At 37.8% G+C, this 14129-nt stretch overlaps 1 protein-coding gene across 8 annotated transcripts in view; it reads left to right on the top strand.

Moving 5' to 3' along the window:
* The window catches only part of JAKMIP1 (janus kinase and microtubule interacting protein 1), a 161565-nt gene that overhangs the window by 79346 nt on the left and 68090 nt on the right, over positions 1–14129 (top strand). For all 8 annotated transcript variants that reach the window (XM_027736209.2, XM_027736202.2, XM_039385841.1 and 5 more), the window contains one exon: positions 3508–4002. In XM_027736209.2, coding sequence (XP_027592010.1) covers positions 3508–4002 — 495 coding nt within the window. The remainder of the gene's footprint in view (positions 1–3507; positions 4003–14129) is intronic.

The following is a 14129-nucleotide window of genomic DNA, read 5'->3' as shown; positions in this document are numbered from 1 at the left end:
GTGAAAGACAAGAAAAATGGAGCAAATATGTCATTTTGTGTAACTCAGCGCTCCTCCAAATTTTCAAAATACATTTCTCATATATTTAAAATGCTTTTAAGAAGTTACACCCATGAATGTGTTGTATTGAAAACTGCCTTTCAGTTGCATGCTTTATGTAGAGTATGACTAATTTAAAATTACTGTAGTTCTGGAGGTATATTAAACATGTTTATATATGCCATTTCCCCATGTTGTCATTAGTAGGTTTCATAGCTCAGTTTCATTTCAATTTTCTTTGCTCATCAGTAAGGCAATATGTGAATAATGAGTGTTGTTTCATTTGCAAATTTATTTATAAACTCATCCACTTCTGATGGTAAATAGGTGAGTAAATGACTTAGCTTTGTTATAGCATCATGGAATAGTTTGGCTTGGAAGGGACCTTTAAAGATCATCTATTCTAACCTCCTTGCCAGGGATTCTCCTATGGAATGCAAGCACTGAAAATCAGGGCTATCCACTGTAGGCTTGGAACCAGAAGAAATAACACATGGTTACATTGTGCAGATAATTTCCAATAGCCAGACACCAGACTTACCATTTTGGGAAAACCCCTCCACCTCTCTCTCTCTTAATAAATATATGTTATCAGAATCATCTTGGAATAGAGTAACAATATCTGTGCAATAAAATCTGCTTCTGCCAATATCTGTTTCAGAGCTGTTACCTTTTCCACAGATGTAATTACAGCGTTCTTCCAGCTCGTGTTTAGTCCACGCTGCATCCAGGCAACTTTCATAAAAACATAGATACCTTTCCTTCTGCTCCTGCTCCAGTCTATTTCCTTTTTTTGGTTTATATATACATATATATATGTGTATGTGTGTGTTTGTGTATATATTTTTTTTTAATCAAGGGTAAGTTTGAGTTGGTTAATTCTCAAAGTTACTGTTCAAAATAACACCTTCTGCACAGGGAAGGGTCTGCTGTCTCTGCTGTCTGAAGACTTCAGGTCAAGTTGTGGTGGGTTGATCCTGACTGGGCACCAGACGCCCACCAAAGCTGCTCTATGCCTGTCCTCCTCATCTGGGCAGGGGAGAGAAAGTAGAATGAAAGGCTCGTGGGTTGAGATAAGGACAATGAGAGATTACTAACTAGGCATAAGAAACTTGACTTGGAGAAGATTAATTTAATTTATTTCCAAGAAATAACAGAGTAAGGTAGTGAGAGATGAAACTAAATATAAATCTAAATCACCTTCCCCCCACCCCTTCCTTCTTTCAACTTTAGTCACAAATTCTTTACCTTCTCCCAGCCAGTAGTGCAGGGGGACAAGGAATGGAGGCTGTGGTCAGTTTGTTGCACAATGTCTGCCACTCCTTCCTCCTCAGGTGAGGACTGCTCACACTCTTTCCCTGCTCCAGCATGGAGTCCCTCTCATGGGAGACAGTCCTCCATGAACTTCTCCTAGGTGAGTTCTTCCCAGGGGCTGTAGTTCTTCACGAACTGTTCCAGCATGGTCCCTCCCATAGGGAGGGGAGTGATCTCATGGGACACAAGTCCTGCCAATAAACCTGCTCTGGTGTGGGCTCCTCTCTCCATGGCTCCCCAGGTCCTACCAGGAGCCTGCTCCAGCATGGGCTTCCCGCAAGGTCTCAGCCTCCTTTGGGCACATCCACCTGCTCCCATGAGGTATCCTCCAGGGGATTGCAGGTTGATATCTGTGGACATCCACAGGCTTCAGGGACACAGCTGACTCACCATGATCTGCACTGTGGGTTACAGGGGAATCTTGGCTCCGATGCCTGGAGCACCTCTTCCCCCTCCTTCTGACCTGACCTCGGTGCAGAGCTGTGCCTCTCACATATTGTCTCTTCTCTCTCCAGCTGCAGTTACTCAAGCTTTTTTCCTCTTAACTGTGTTATTCTAGAGGTCCTACCACTGTTGCTGATTGGTTTGGCCTTGTCCAACAGGTCCATCTTGGAGCCAGACAGCGTTGGCTCTCTCAAAATGGGGGAAAGGTCTGGCAACTCCTCACAGAGGCCACCTCTGCAGCCCTGTAGCCTACCAAAACCTAACCACATAAATCCAATACATTAGTTCAGACTCTGGAAATTCTGTGGTCGATGTGGTGCATTTGAAGAGTGACATGTTGGACTTATTTTATGGTCACTCTTAGACTAAGTAGTAATCTTGGATTCACTTAATATGTTTTATCTGAGACTTTTGAGGTAAAATGTCCCATTTTTCCTAAAGCAAGCCCACAAAAGTACCTGTTTAGCTCTCTATAAACAACACAGGTTTCTGGCCCTTTGGTGTTTAATAAACCCTTTGCTTTTGTTTTAGCTGTATAATCCAGAACCATGCAAAATATTATTTGTTTTAATTAAACTTTCACAGTAAATGATCATCTGAATATTAATAGAAATCTCCCATACTTTCTGCAATATCTGAGGCAAGTTGCAATTTTGGCTTAGTTTAGTGTAAGTTAAATGCATGACATGACTACAGATCCCGCCTTTGTGTAGCATAGGTACAAGCAGATGTGACATTGACTGACATCCTGCTGCTCAGTAGCTTCTTTTTCCCTGAATCACTGTTTAGTATGTATGTTTGTATTGCTACTCAAGGTTAAAACACAAGTCTTTGGAACCTCTGCCTCTGACTTTGCTTTAGATGAGAAATACACGGATGGAGCCCACGTTTCGGCAGTCCCTGTGATAGGGATGGTACTATGCCTGATGAAATACATTATAGCCTTTCTGGTATACTGCCACAGACCAGCAAGATTCTTTTATTTAGTTTTTTTTCTTCTAATTTAATATCCCACTTGGAAGGAGCATTACTTTCCATGCAGCCTTCTGAGCATCATTTTATAATGAGGTTTCATCACAGTGGGTATTATTATATGAGGCTTTAAGATTTTTCTCCTACTCCCTCCCCAGCCCTTAGAGTCACTGACCTATATTTTTTGAAATATCTGGGGACATGAGTAGTCTCAGTTTTGGAGTGAGGTTTGAGGTCCATTGAATAGACTTGATTTTTCAGAAGACCAATTCTTTTTGCTTATCTAATAATTGACTTTGCCATTAAAAAAGCTAAGAAATTAAGAAATACAAAATAAAAGTATTTCCAGCATAAACACAAACTCTTTTCTCTGTGTTTCATTCATTTTCCATTTACTTACAGAGTGCAATAGAGGGGTTATGGGTGAGAGTAGTCTGGGGTGGTTGGTGTAGGAAATAAGGAGATAACTAGATTGTATGTTGCTCAGTTTTGTTTTATTCCTAAAACTGTGAGAACTCATTGCCAATTGCACATACCCCTAGCATATTCCTGAACATGCACATGGTTTTTTCCCAGTCCTGGTTCTCTAGCTATTTATGGGATAGAGAGGTGTAAGATGTGCAGTCCTTGTTTTTGAATATTGAGGACAGGTTTTTAATAACCTTTCAGAAAAAGCTTCCTTGGTGACTTTTAAAAGAGTGGTAGTGCTAGTTAATAAGTATTTTTTTGTTGTTCCAGGTGGGAAAACTGAGAGAAAAAATCCAAGAGGTTAAACAAGAAAGGGAGCAGGAGCAGCACAAGCACACCGCCTATGTTTCTGAGCTGAAAGCCAAGCTCCACGAGGAGAAAATGAAAGAGCTTCAGAGTGTCAGAGAGCTACTGATCCGGCAGCACGAGCAGGAGGTGGCAAGAATGGTGAAAATCAAAGATGGTGAAATTCAGCGTTTGCAGTCAACAGTCAATGTCCTGCGGGACGGGGCGGCTGACAAAGTGAAGACGGCGCTGCTGAGCGAAGCAAAGGAGGAGGCTCGCAAGGCGTTCGACAGTGAACGAATGAAGTTGCAACAAGAGATCTTGGAGCTGAAATCTGGCAAAAAGCAGCTCGAAGAAGCTTTGAACAACATCATGCAGGCGGATAAAATGAAGGCTGCGGACCTGCGCACGGCCTATCAGTCCCACCAGGATGAGATCCATAGAATAAAGCGGGAATGTGAGAGAGAGATCCGCAGGCTGGTAAGTTCATTAAGGAATGCTGTTTATTTCAGTTTATAGCAGGTATTAGTATATGGCTATATGTGCCCATAAATACCAAAGCAGTCTTTGGCAGTAACATCTTTCATTAGTGCTGATTGCTACAATGGGCCACCATTTCCACTACTTTTTCCTCCTTAGAGCAAAGATGAACCTTGGCTCTATGTCTTACCCAACCTAGTGCAAAGCTTTATGTCCCACCAAATGGATATGAGCCAACCAATTCTTTCCGAGATGAATTTTCTCAACAGATTAAAGAGATAGATTTTCCCTTTCCTACTTGCTCAGCTGTGCTCCCAGTGACCCTAACAAGTCAGGTAGTGCTCATTTGACAATGCAAGAACACCTCTGTGAGATGGCAAAACTAACTCCTCATAGAGCTTTAATATTTAAATTGGAGGAACTAATTGTGCCAAAACAAGGCAGTGTCTTTGCTTCTTCTGCATCTTTATCCAGGTCATTCAATTTTAATAATTGTTGCCCTTTTTTAAGTTTCAAATTTTCTGTGTTTTTTCTATAGCAACAGAAAAGTTAGGGCCTGGGACAGCAGGCTTTTTTTTCACACTTCATAAACCCTAGGACTTCAGCACAGATGGCAGACTATGCTGTTTGTATTACATGGAAAACCAGGCGACATTTCCTGACAGTGGGTGCCCCAAATATTTCAAATTATTCAGCTTTGTAAAATGTAAAGAATCTAAGACGTGCTGTACACAGTAGTGCATTTAGGGCTGTCCTAATCAAATGATACTTCTGTTTGGTACCATGATATTTTCCATATGTATGTATATATCTAATCATTAATCTGCAGAAACTAGCAGTACAATAGCTATACAAATAAAATCTAAAATTATAATAAGCATAATATTTATCTTATGTCAAGAAATACAGACTTTAAAAAGAATGAAACATCAGTTTCCTTAAGAAAATATCTTGTCAGTTTGTATTTGCACAGATATGACCTCTTATTTCTTGTATTCCTTAGGAAAAATTATGGTGAGGGCAAACTACAAACATGTAATATCAGTTTAATGGTGGTGATTTTCTGTCTGAGACAATGAAAGCTTTTAATGCAATTAATATTTATGCTTTAAATGAATTAGATTTTGATCAAGTCTTGCGGGTATTATTTCCTTCATTAATTAAAGACCACTGCAAAGACTGATAATGTGGAGTTTCTACAAACATAGTTTCGTTCATATTTTGTTCTGTATTATAATGTAGAATTCTAAAATCATGATTGTGAAGTACAGGCAATTTTAAAAAGTGTTAATGAGGAGAGAAAGTTGGTACATTCTGGTATGTGTTTTTCTGAAGAAAATTTTCTAAATGAATTTAACCTTCTCAAAGAGGGTTTTCTCAGTAAGAAATGGTGAGGTAAGGCACATAGCAGTGCACCCCAAATTCTATCATGCCAAGTTGCCCCAGTAAACACACCTTTGCCATGCCTTTGAGTGCTATTTTAAAGGAAACACCTAATTCTTCTTCTTCAAGAGTAGAAGCTTTCAGACTTTGCAGTGTAAGGGTGATGAAGAAGAGCACTCTGTTTTCTGTGTAGCACAAAAAAATCCTGTCAAGTCATTCAGAATTTTAATTGGAACCTTGCAGGGCCTCTGTTTTTCAGTACATCTAAAAATGTGAATGTGTTGGAGTAGTGTGTAGAATACTGTGGTTTCCTATTCCCAGCACCAGAGGAAGCCTGATGTTGGTCCCAGGGGCTTTCATGGGAAATATTCATATCTTCCTTCAGGAGTCTGGTGCTGCCTTGTAGTGCCTCAACTCCTTTCATATAATGAATTTCAATTTTTGCATTAAATTGTATGATTTGTTGTTTTTTGTTTTTTTTTTTGAGAAGTGTTTCTTCTAGGAATTCATAGCAATTTAGGCAGTTGTTATTGCATAGGGCAGTCTTTAAATCTGGGGCGAGGTAAAAAAAATTGCAGGGTTCCTGGATGCTGCTCTGTTCCTTTGAGAGAGCAAGTGGGATTATAGAATCTGATCATCAGGATATTTCCCTCTCTCCTTTCCCTTCCATTTTAATTAGTTCAAGGGATGCTTGCCTTCAATTTCAATTTAACCCTGTCAGGTCTGGATTTGGGGTTCTCAGTTGGTTCCTACTCTAGTGGGATGAAATGGCAAGGATGTGACAGTCAGTGTTATTAATATTAGCACAGTTCTGTAACTGAGCTTCAATTAATGTGCTCTTTGGTATGTCTGTAGTGTGTTATGGCACTATTAAGAAATCAGCATCTTTGGGATTAACAGCCTAAATGGGCTGGTCATACTGTAATTCAAATTCAAATAGAGTAATTCAGGATTCAGTCTGATTGTCTTGTCAGACTTGGCTGCTTTATTTTGCTTTTCAGATCACAAGTTACTTTTGCAAACATATTTCTTATAGATAATGCAGCTGGAAAAAAAATCAGTATTTTTGCCATTAATTGAAATACCCATGACTAATTTGAATAAAATCTTGTAATTCTTGGCTGTTATCAAAAAATAAGTATTGAGAAAGGAAAATAACAAAATCCATTGTCTATGCATGTATGGATACAATTGTATTGAGTACATGAACTGGTATGCTATTATTGTACAAATGTCAGTATTTTAGAAATATGATTAATCAATTATGAGATTGTCTTCATAGTTCTGAACTGAGCAATGAAAAATACCCAGTAAACCTCAATAGACACAAGACTGAATGGGGAATATTAGGGGAAAGGAAAATAGCTATTTGTCAAAAAATAATAACCACTTTTTCTCTGTGCAGTATGAAACTATATTGGAATTTGTCAGTTCCTGCAACTGGCAATATAGCAGTGATATAAATGTTTTCATTAATTTAAGAAATTCTAATTGATGTGGATTTTATTCCCCCACCCCCAAGAAAATATATTCTCATTGTATATATGCATAAACACGTGTTGTCAGCTAAGAAGCCAGAAATATAAATAGCTAGCAACAAACTGGAGAAACAAATGAAATAGATGTCTTAAAAATAAAGAGAGATCTTGGGAAATCAGATAAGAAAGCAAGAACAGATATTACTTTATTTTTTCAGCCCATATTTTGAGTTTGAACAGTTGTATTGTTCTATAGAATGAAAACTATGTTGATACAGATTCAGATACTTATAAATAGAATTAACATTAAAAAACAGCAAATGAAAGTAAAGGAAAAAATCAGAAATAGCAAACTGAAAAATAATCTGCATGAAGGAAAAATGTTAAAGCCTGTTTTTATGGATCAGGTTTTTTTTTTTTAAAAAGGTATACAAAATCATAGTTGAATTTTTTGTTCATGTAGTTTCAATATCAACAGACTCAAAGCATACATCCCGCTGAGGGCTGCATATGCAAGCATGTACATACCTAAATAACACTGTGTCAACAGCCTTCTGTTTTAATGACATCCTTGTAAGAGGTATGTCTGCTTCCCTTCTGAGGTCTGGTCTAAGGTAAGTTTAATATAGACCTGATTAATGGTCACAAGACATTGAGTTTATTAAGTTGTGTTTATAAAGTAGGTTGAAGAGCAGAACTGTACAAGGCATTTAATGTTTTAATTTAAATTTAGAAAAGTATGCAAAATAACAGTTTATTTCAGCCAGTTTTTCCTAGGCCTTGATTAAGCGTGTCATTTAACTGACTTACTTGGTTTTGGAGTCAGGAGTAAAGTTAGTTTTCAGGGGTAAGTAAAGTCTCTCTCTTTTGCCTGACATTGTTGAAATAGCATGTTCACATTGTTGGAAACGGACCAACCTTACTCTGTTATCAGCACAGCTGGGAAGGAAGGCGTGGCTATTAACTGTATCATATTAGTTACAGGTTACATTTATTCTGGGACTACTGGCACACTATTTTTAAGAAGGCCCTTACTTTGCAAGGCATATTTTCCTAGGTACTGTTTTTGCAGAGATAAGAATAATGGACATTTTACAGTGCTTGCCTTGGAAAATACATGCAAAAGCCCAGTCATTGAATTATGGCATCACTGATCTACTCGTTTATAGTATCTCCTGAATAAGAAAGAAACTGAATGTTTATTTTGTGAACACTGTTAATATAAACATAATATTTAAACTTTGGAATAATTAGATGACACTTGCATCCTGCATTTTGTGGTGTATGGTTTTAGTAAATATTATTTCTTCTATTAGAAATGTCTTTAACATCAAAACTATGCAACAGCTAAATACCATTTTCAACAGCTAAATACCATTGTGCACTGTTAAAATCTTTACATATGCAGTCTTCCTAAATATTCTTAAACATCTTATCTTGAAATTAATTGAAAGACTTATCTCGCTTCAATGTAAAATAGTCCCAGTTTTCTTAACCACAGAATCATTATAAAAGATTCCACTGATCTTATTACATGCACAATAAGGTCCTTGTTTAAGAGAGCACACAGTATACCAGATGAATTAAATTTACATATTTCAATTGTATTTTCAAATAGCCTCATAAAAATTGTCTGAAGGGTAATGTGACAGTACTGCAGATTCATAGTTGCAAGGCAAAAAATCCTTTTGCTGTTAATAGAATCAAAGTAAAAGAAATTGTTTTCACTAGTGATTTTCAGAAGTTCCTGCTCAGCCATGATTTATGGAGACAGATGCACTATTTAAGCATCCTTAGTCTCCTTAGTCCAAATTATCTTGCTGCATAAATTAAAAACTCCTTCCAATGTGAAATCCTTCTTCTGTTTGGTGTTTGCCAAATATATATATAATGCAGTACATGGAAAAATATAATTCAAACTAATAGATTAAGCAGTTTTTAAAGATAGAAATCAATGCAGTTTGACTGAAAATTCAAGGGAAAAAAACCCTTATGGAATAAGCTTATATACCATTTATATTGATATTTTTAAATATTATAATTTCAGTTTTGTGTATGTATAACCCTTCATCTCATGATTTAAATGAAAGCTTCTGAAAGACTGAGGGTAACATCTTTTCAGAATTAAGGATTAGCTATTCCCATTCAGGACAAAACAAAATTTCAAGTCATGTCTTTCACAAATCCTATTTTCTAACCTTGCACAGCTCTTACTGTGTTTGTTTGTAAGTCCCTAGTGTATTATGTAGCATTGACATTCCATATGTGAACTGTAGTATCATACAATCATGGAAAAATTTAGCTGGTGAGCATCCTCTCAAGGTCAGCTGGTCCAATGTTCTACTGAAAACAGTGCTGCCTTGAAAGTTGGATCAGGTTGATCTGGGCCTCCTCCAATTCAATTTGAAAATCTCCCAAGATGGAATTAGATAGTCTCTGTGACAGCCTGCCCCCATGCCCAGTCACTGTGAAATTTCTTTCTTCCTCTTTCTGTAACTTTGATTGTCGCTCCAATCCTTTTGCTGTGCATCTTGGAGAAATGTCTGCTTTGTTCATCCCTGTGTCCCCCTTGAGATAGCTGAAGGGGTATCTGCAATTGTAATGCATCCTGCCTTCTTCCCTTGACTGGCTGAACGAGCCTGGCACCTTCACTCATTCTTGAATGCTGTGTGCTGCAGCCCCATAATGGTCTTACTGGCCTTCCTCCAGTTATATGGCACTTATGCCAGTTTGTCAATACATTTTTTTGTGCTGGTGAGCCCCAAAGTAGTGTGGTTTCACAAGTGCTTAATAAAAGGCTAAATTGCTTCTCTGTTCTTCTGGCTACGCTCCTCCTGGTTTGGCACAGTGTAAAGTTAACTTCAATCAGTGCAAGCTCTCACCACTGACCCATATCCAACTTGCCCTACAGGACACCAAAGTCTCTCCTTTTTTCTTTCTTCGTCTTTATTCCCATTGCAGAACTGGCAACTTCAATTGGCATCCAACCTTTTCTGTTGCAGGCAATTGAACTCTCCCAGGGACAGGACATTGTATCTGTCTTAGGTTTTTTGGCTCATTTCTCCAACATGTCTAAGTCCCTCTAATGGTGTTCCTGTCCTCTAGTGTAGTAACAGCTCTCCCAAATTTGGTATCATCCACAAATTTGAGGAAGATGCATTCCACTTCTTCATCTGGGCAATTGGTGAAGCTGTTGAAATGTGTTATTCCCTTTGGTTTTCAAAGGATAAAATTTAGAAGACCAAAAAAAAGAAAACTTCTACGTTGTAAGAGATTCAGCAACTCTTTTTCAGTAAAACCTGAAAAATAGTAGAAGCAGAAGTTTAACACTCCACCAAAAACCAAAATTATATACTTTGCAGTGGTAGCAACAATTTTCTAACAACATTCACATTCTCCCGCATTCCCATTACTAGGATTTTGCCATTTTAAGGCAGTGAAATTCGTATCTTTATGTTACATACAGCTCTGGGGGCAGTGCAGAGACCTTTTGTCTCCAAAAATTCTGGAGCAGAAGGACAGTTGGCTGTTGTCAGGGCACTACCTGACCCTTTGCTGGCCTGAGGAGAAGGGTAGAGCCTGGCTTTACTCACTTCACTTGTGCAGTGGCACGTACATAGGAGTTCTGATTCCTAACCAAAGTCTCAAATTTGGAAGGCTGAGCTTTGAATCATCCAGTGCAGTTGTGCCTGGTTGGGTAGAGCCTGCTGTAGCCTCCTGCTTCTTCTCAGCCACTTAAACTCGCGTGTATTTCACACACAGCTGCTGATACCAAATAGTAGCTGCTTCCCTGGATTTTGCCATCTGTTTGAGATGCATGTTTCAGCTGCATTCCAAGGCTGAGCTAATCTCCTTCAAGGACCCTTCCATCACCTCCAGCACTGTGGGACTGCAAATAATACTTGGCTTTCTGTCCTCTGAAGATTTATGCTTGTCCTCTCAGGAGCTAACAGGACAGCATTCCAGCCAGACCTTGTTTTAGCCTGAACCAAGGAGATATAATAAAACCTTTCTTTACAGTGCCAGCTCAGCATTTTATGTTTGTTCTTAGTATTTTCTAAAAAGTCTATTAGGGTAAGTAGGTCACAAATTTGACTTTTGTATCTCTGTGAAAAACATGGAACAGTATTAAAAATCCACAAAAGTTGCCTATGGTGTGGCACCTAAACAAAAATATTCTAAAGTTTGTATTACTTAGTTCTGCTACATTTTTCATGTTTACAACTACTGGTTCATTATAGCTCTGTTAATGAACAGTTGGGATAGGTAACAGGAGAAATCCAGTTATAGAGGTTGTAACTGGCTACAATAATGACTTTTGAGAAAGATGTGAGAAACCTACTATCAGTAAGTTTTGGAATTTTCTGCCCATGTGGCATTTCTTGTATAATTTATCAAAACTTTTAATATATGCCTTGCCTATAAAATTTAAACACTTTAAAAAAATTATGGAAAAAGCTAGGGGAAGAAAATATTGACTGTTGGTTTAGAAAAATTACACATTAAATTAAGATTAAGTCATATCTACCTGTGTCTGTGAGCCTCAATACTCCACTGAATGGCTGTCATGTTTTGTCCCTTTTCCCCCTAAGATTCCTAAATAAGCAGCAAACATTTATTTAACTAGCTGACCTTGTCTGGTGTAGAGAATGCTATGCATAACACTGGAATATTACAATTCCTCCCTCCAGGTGGGCTTTCAGCTTGGGATATTTTTGTTAGATCTTAGTGTCCCTTTATAAATGTAAAAGGTGTTAATTCCATTTGGTTTAATCTTTACCTGCTTTTTTGAGTAGCATCTCCTTTTTGTTCTTCCTAGTAACCAGCAATTTCTCTAGTAACCAGCAATACCTCTTCTGTCAAGATAGCCCTATTTTCAGTGTCAGGCATTTAGTATGAAGATTAATTAAACTTCTGGAGAAGAGCACTGTAGAATTTTTTTTCTGCAGTTGGCCAGGAGATAAATTTGACAAGGATGGTTAAAGAGGAAAGTCTTACACTTGGCAATACAGCAGCTGGCTTTTTCCACTTTGGAAACTGAGTATGTCACTGCCTTGATAGATGTGGCTTTTAATTCCCTGGGAATTTCTCTTTCAACTTTGTGCGAGGCTAAAGTTCCCCCAAAGGTCTCTGACTTTCATTCACTGTAGCTATTGAAGTGTGGAATAATTGGCAGAGATACTTTTTCCAACGATTGGCTTGGTTTTCTTTCATGTTTGATAAATATTCTTAAAAGACTCATTTCTGCTCATTTCTCTCAGCTGTTAGGAGGCAGTTAGATACCTGTTCTTAGGAACCTGGGTAATTTTGACACAGGCTATAAACGCTAGCTCTTCTTGGCATAATGCGTGTAGTGTCTGTGTTCAGTACCTAACATATGATAGCACAAAACCCTTTAAGAATTGATACTTTAGAAAGCTCTAATTTTAACCAAGAGCTCCAGAGTTTCTTATGCTACTCAAGGTGATTTCTCAGTAATTTCCCTCTGCGTGTGCTTGTGAATGATCTTATTTTCTTTAAAATAGTCTTTCGGGGGATATTTCTGCTACTTTTCTTCTCAAGGCATGTAATTGAAAACGTGTTCTAACCTCACGTTGCTCAGACTTTTTGTATTGAATTGTACCGTGCATAAAAAAAAAATCACAATTCTAAAGTTGTTTAAAATCTATACAAAACAGAATGTAAAAGAGTTCATGTAACCTTGTTGTACTTTGTAGCTGCAAACAGTGGGCAAATTTGTTTTAAACTCAGAACAAATTTGAAAACAAAGCAGCCAGTTGGAAGGAATTTCTGGAATAATATATTTGATTTAACACAATACCTGTGAGTCCAGTGCATGGATTGGGATCTCATTGTGCTAAATATGTTGGAAGAAAAGATGGTATCTTAGTGAGAGGTCTCAAACAAGTTGTAGTACGAGCAGGATCACACAAAAGCAGTGGTAGGAGATTAGTGCAGTCAGAGTCCAGTTGCCACATGTTGTTCCTTCAAGTAGGAACAGTGCCATGGAGTGAAACATGAAAATGCTTCTTAATTTGATCAGCTGAAGTGTTTCTGTGCCTGAAAGCTTTCTTTCCAACTCTGTCACTTAGTCTAATAAAAAATATTACTTCTCTTTTAGACCATGTAGATTCTTAGACAGTCTTGGCTATGATAGTGTTGCTTCCATAATATGTGCTTGATCAAAATAGCAAGCAGTAGGAAACCTTTACTAATCCATTTGGATTTTCATTTGCCTAATGGAAGATACTCTTCTCCCCACTAAAACAGAGGCATGTAATACATGGTATAATATACATACCTAATGCATACCTAATTATATTAGGCTGTTTTCCTTTATGTTGCCACCTTTTTTTTTCTTTCATGTAACAAAATATGGCTCCAGTGGTTCTCTAGTGGGACAGAACTGACACGGAGACTTTGAGCTTTTACAACTATTAGAATATATAAGACTAGGTTAAACTAAAGTCTTTTTAAGTGGTTGACCTTTCTTCTATGGCAGCTTTTGTTCAGTTTAAACCTAAACCATCTTTTTCCTAGACATATACCTCCTCTTTCATTACCTTCTGGGCCCTTGACCTGCTATCTCTCCCACGTGGAACTGAGGGATGTTGCATTGCTGTAAAATATTTCTCTTCCTTTTTTCTGCACTCTGGAGCAATTTGTATTCTCTATTGAGAAAGCAGGCAGGGAGGATGAACAAATTTGCTCTGTACTGTGCAAGTCTGTAAAAGTAGTAAGTTCTTTTGGTCAGGAATTGGGGTAACTTTAAGAAAATTGAGACATTAACTAGGTTGATGTAGTTACACTGGATAAATAAAGGGTGTACCTGTTCCCTTGAAGATAGGAGAATGGTATTGATCCCAAGGCTTCTGAAACAGAACTTAGAGGTGTTCTTGATGCAGTTCTATTCGTCTTTATCGGTTCGTGGTAAGTTGAGTTGCTTAGAAATTCTTTGTTCTGGTAGTTTGTGCTTATAAAATAGTGCTGTTGCAATGTTCTGTATATTTGTGTGTGTGCACATATACAAATGTTTACAGGAGTAAGAGGTTCTCTAGTGTTTACCTGCAACTTAGAATAGATTTGTAGTCATTACAATTATATTGCAATTTTTAATTATTTTCAGTGTCTCAAAGATTTTTCTATTTGATTGGAACATGGGGTGTTTGGTTTTTTTTTTCTGAAAGTTTCCCCACATGTAGATTTTATGGTGGGAGAAAGACTAGTAAGAAGAGCAGAGGAGAATTCTCTCTTCCCTAACCTCCA

The sequence above is a fragment of the Pipra filicauda genome, unplaced genomic scaffold, assembly GCF_003945595.2.
Source record: "Pipra filicauda isolate LSUMZ 115617 unplaced genomic scaffold, ASM394559v2 scaffold43_size3849885_pilon, whole genome shotgun sequence".
NCBI classification, from domain to species: domain Eukaryota; kingdom Metazoa; phylum Chordata; class Aves; order Passeriformes; family Pipridae; genus Pipra; species Pipra filicauda.
Note: the sequence above shows the minus strand (reverse complement) of the source record. Positions and strands in the feature narration are given on the sequence as shown.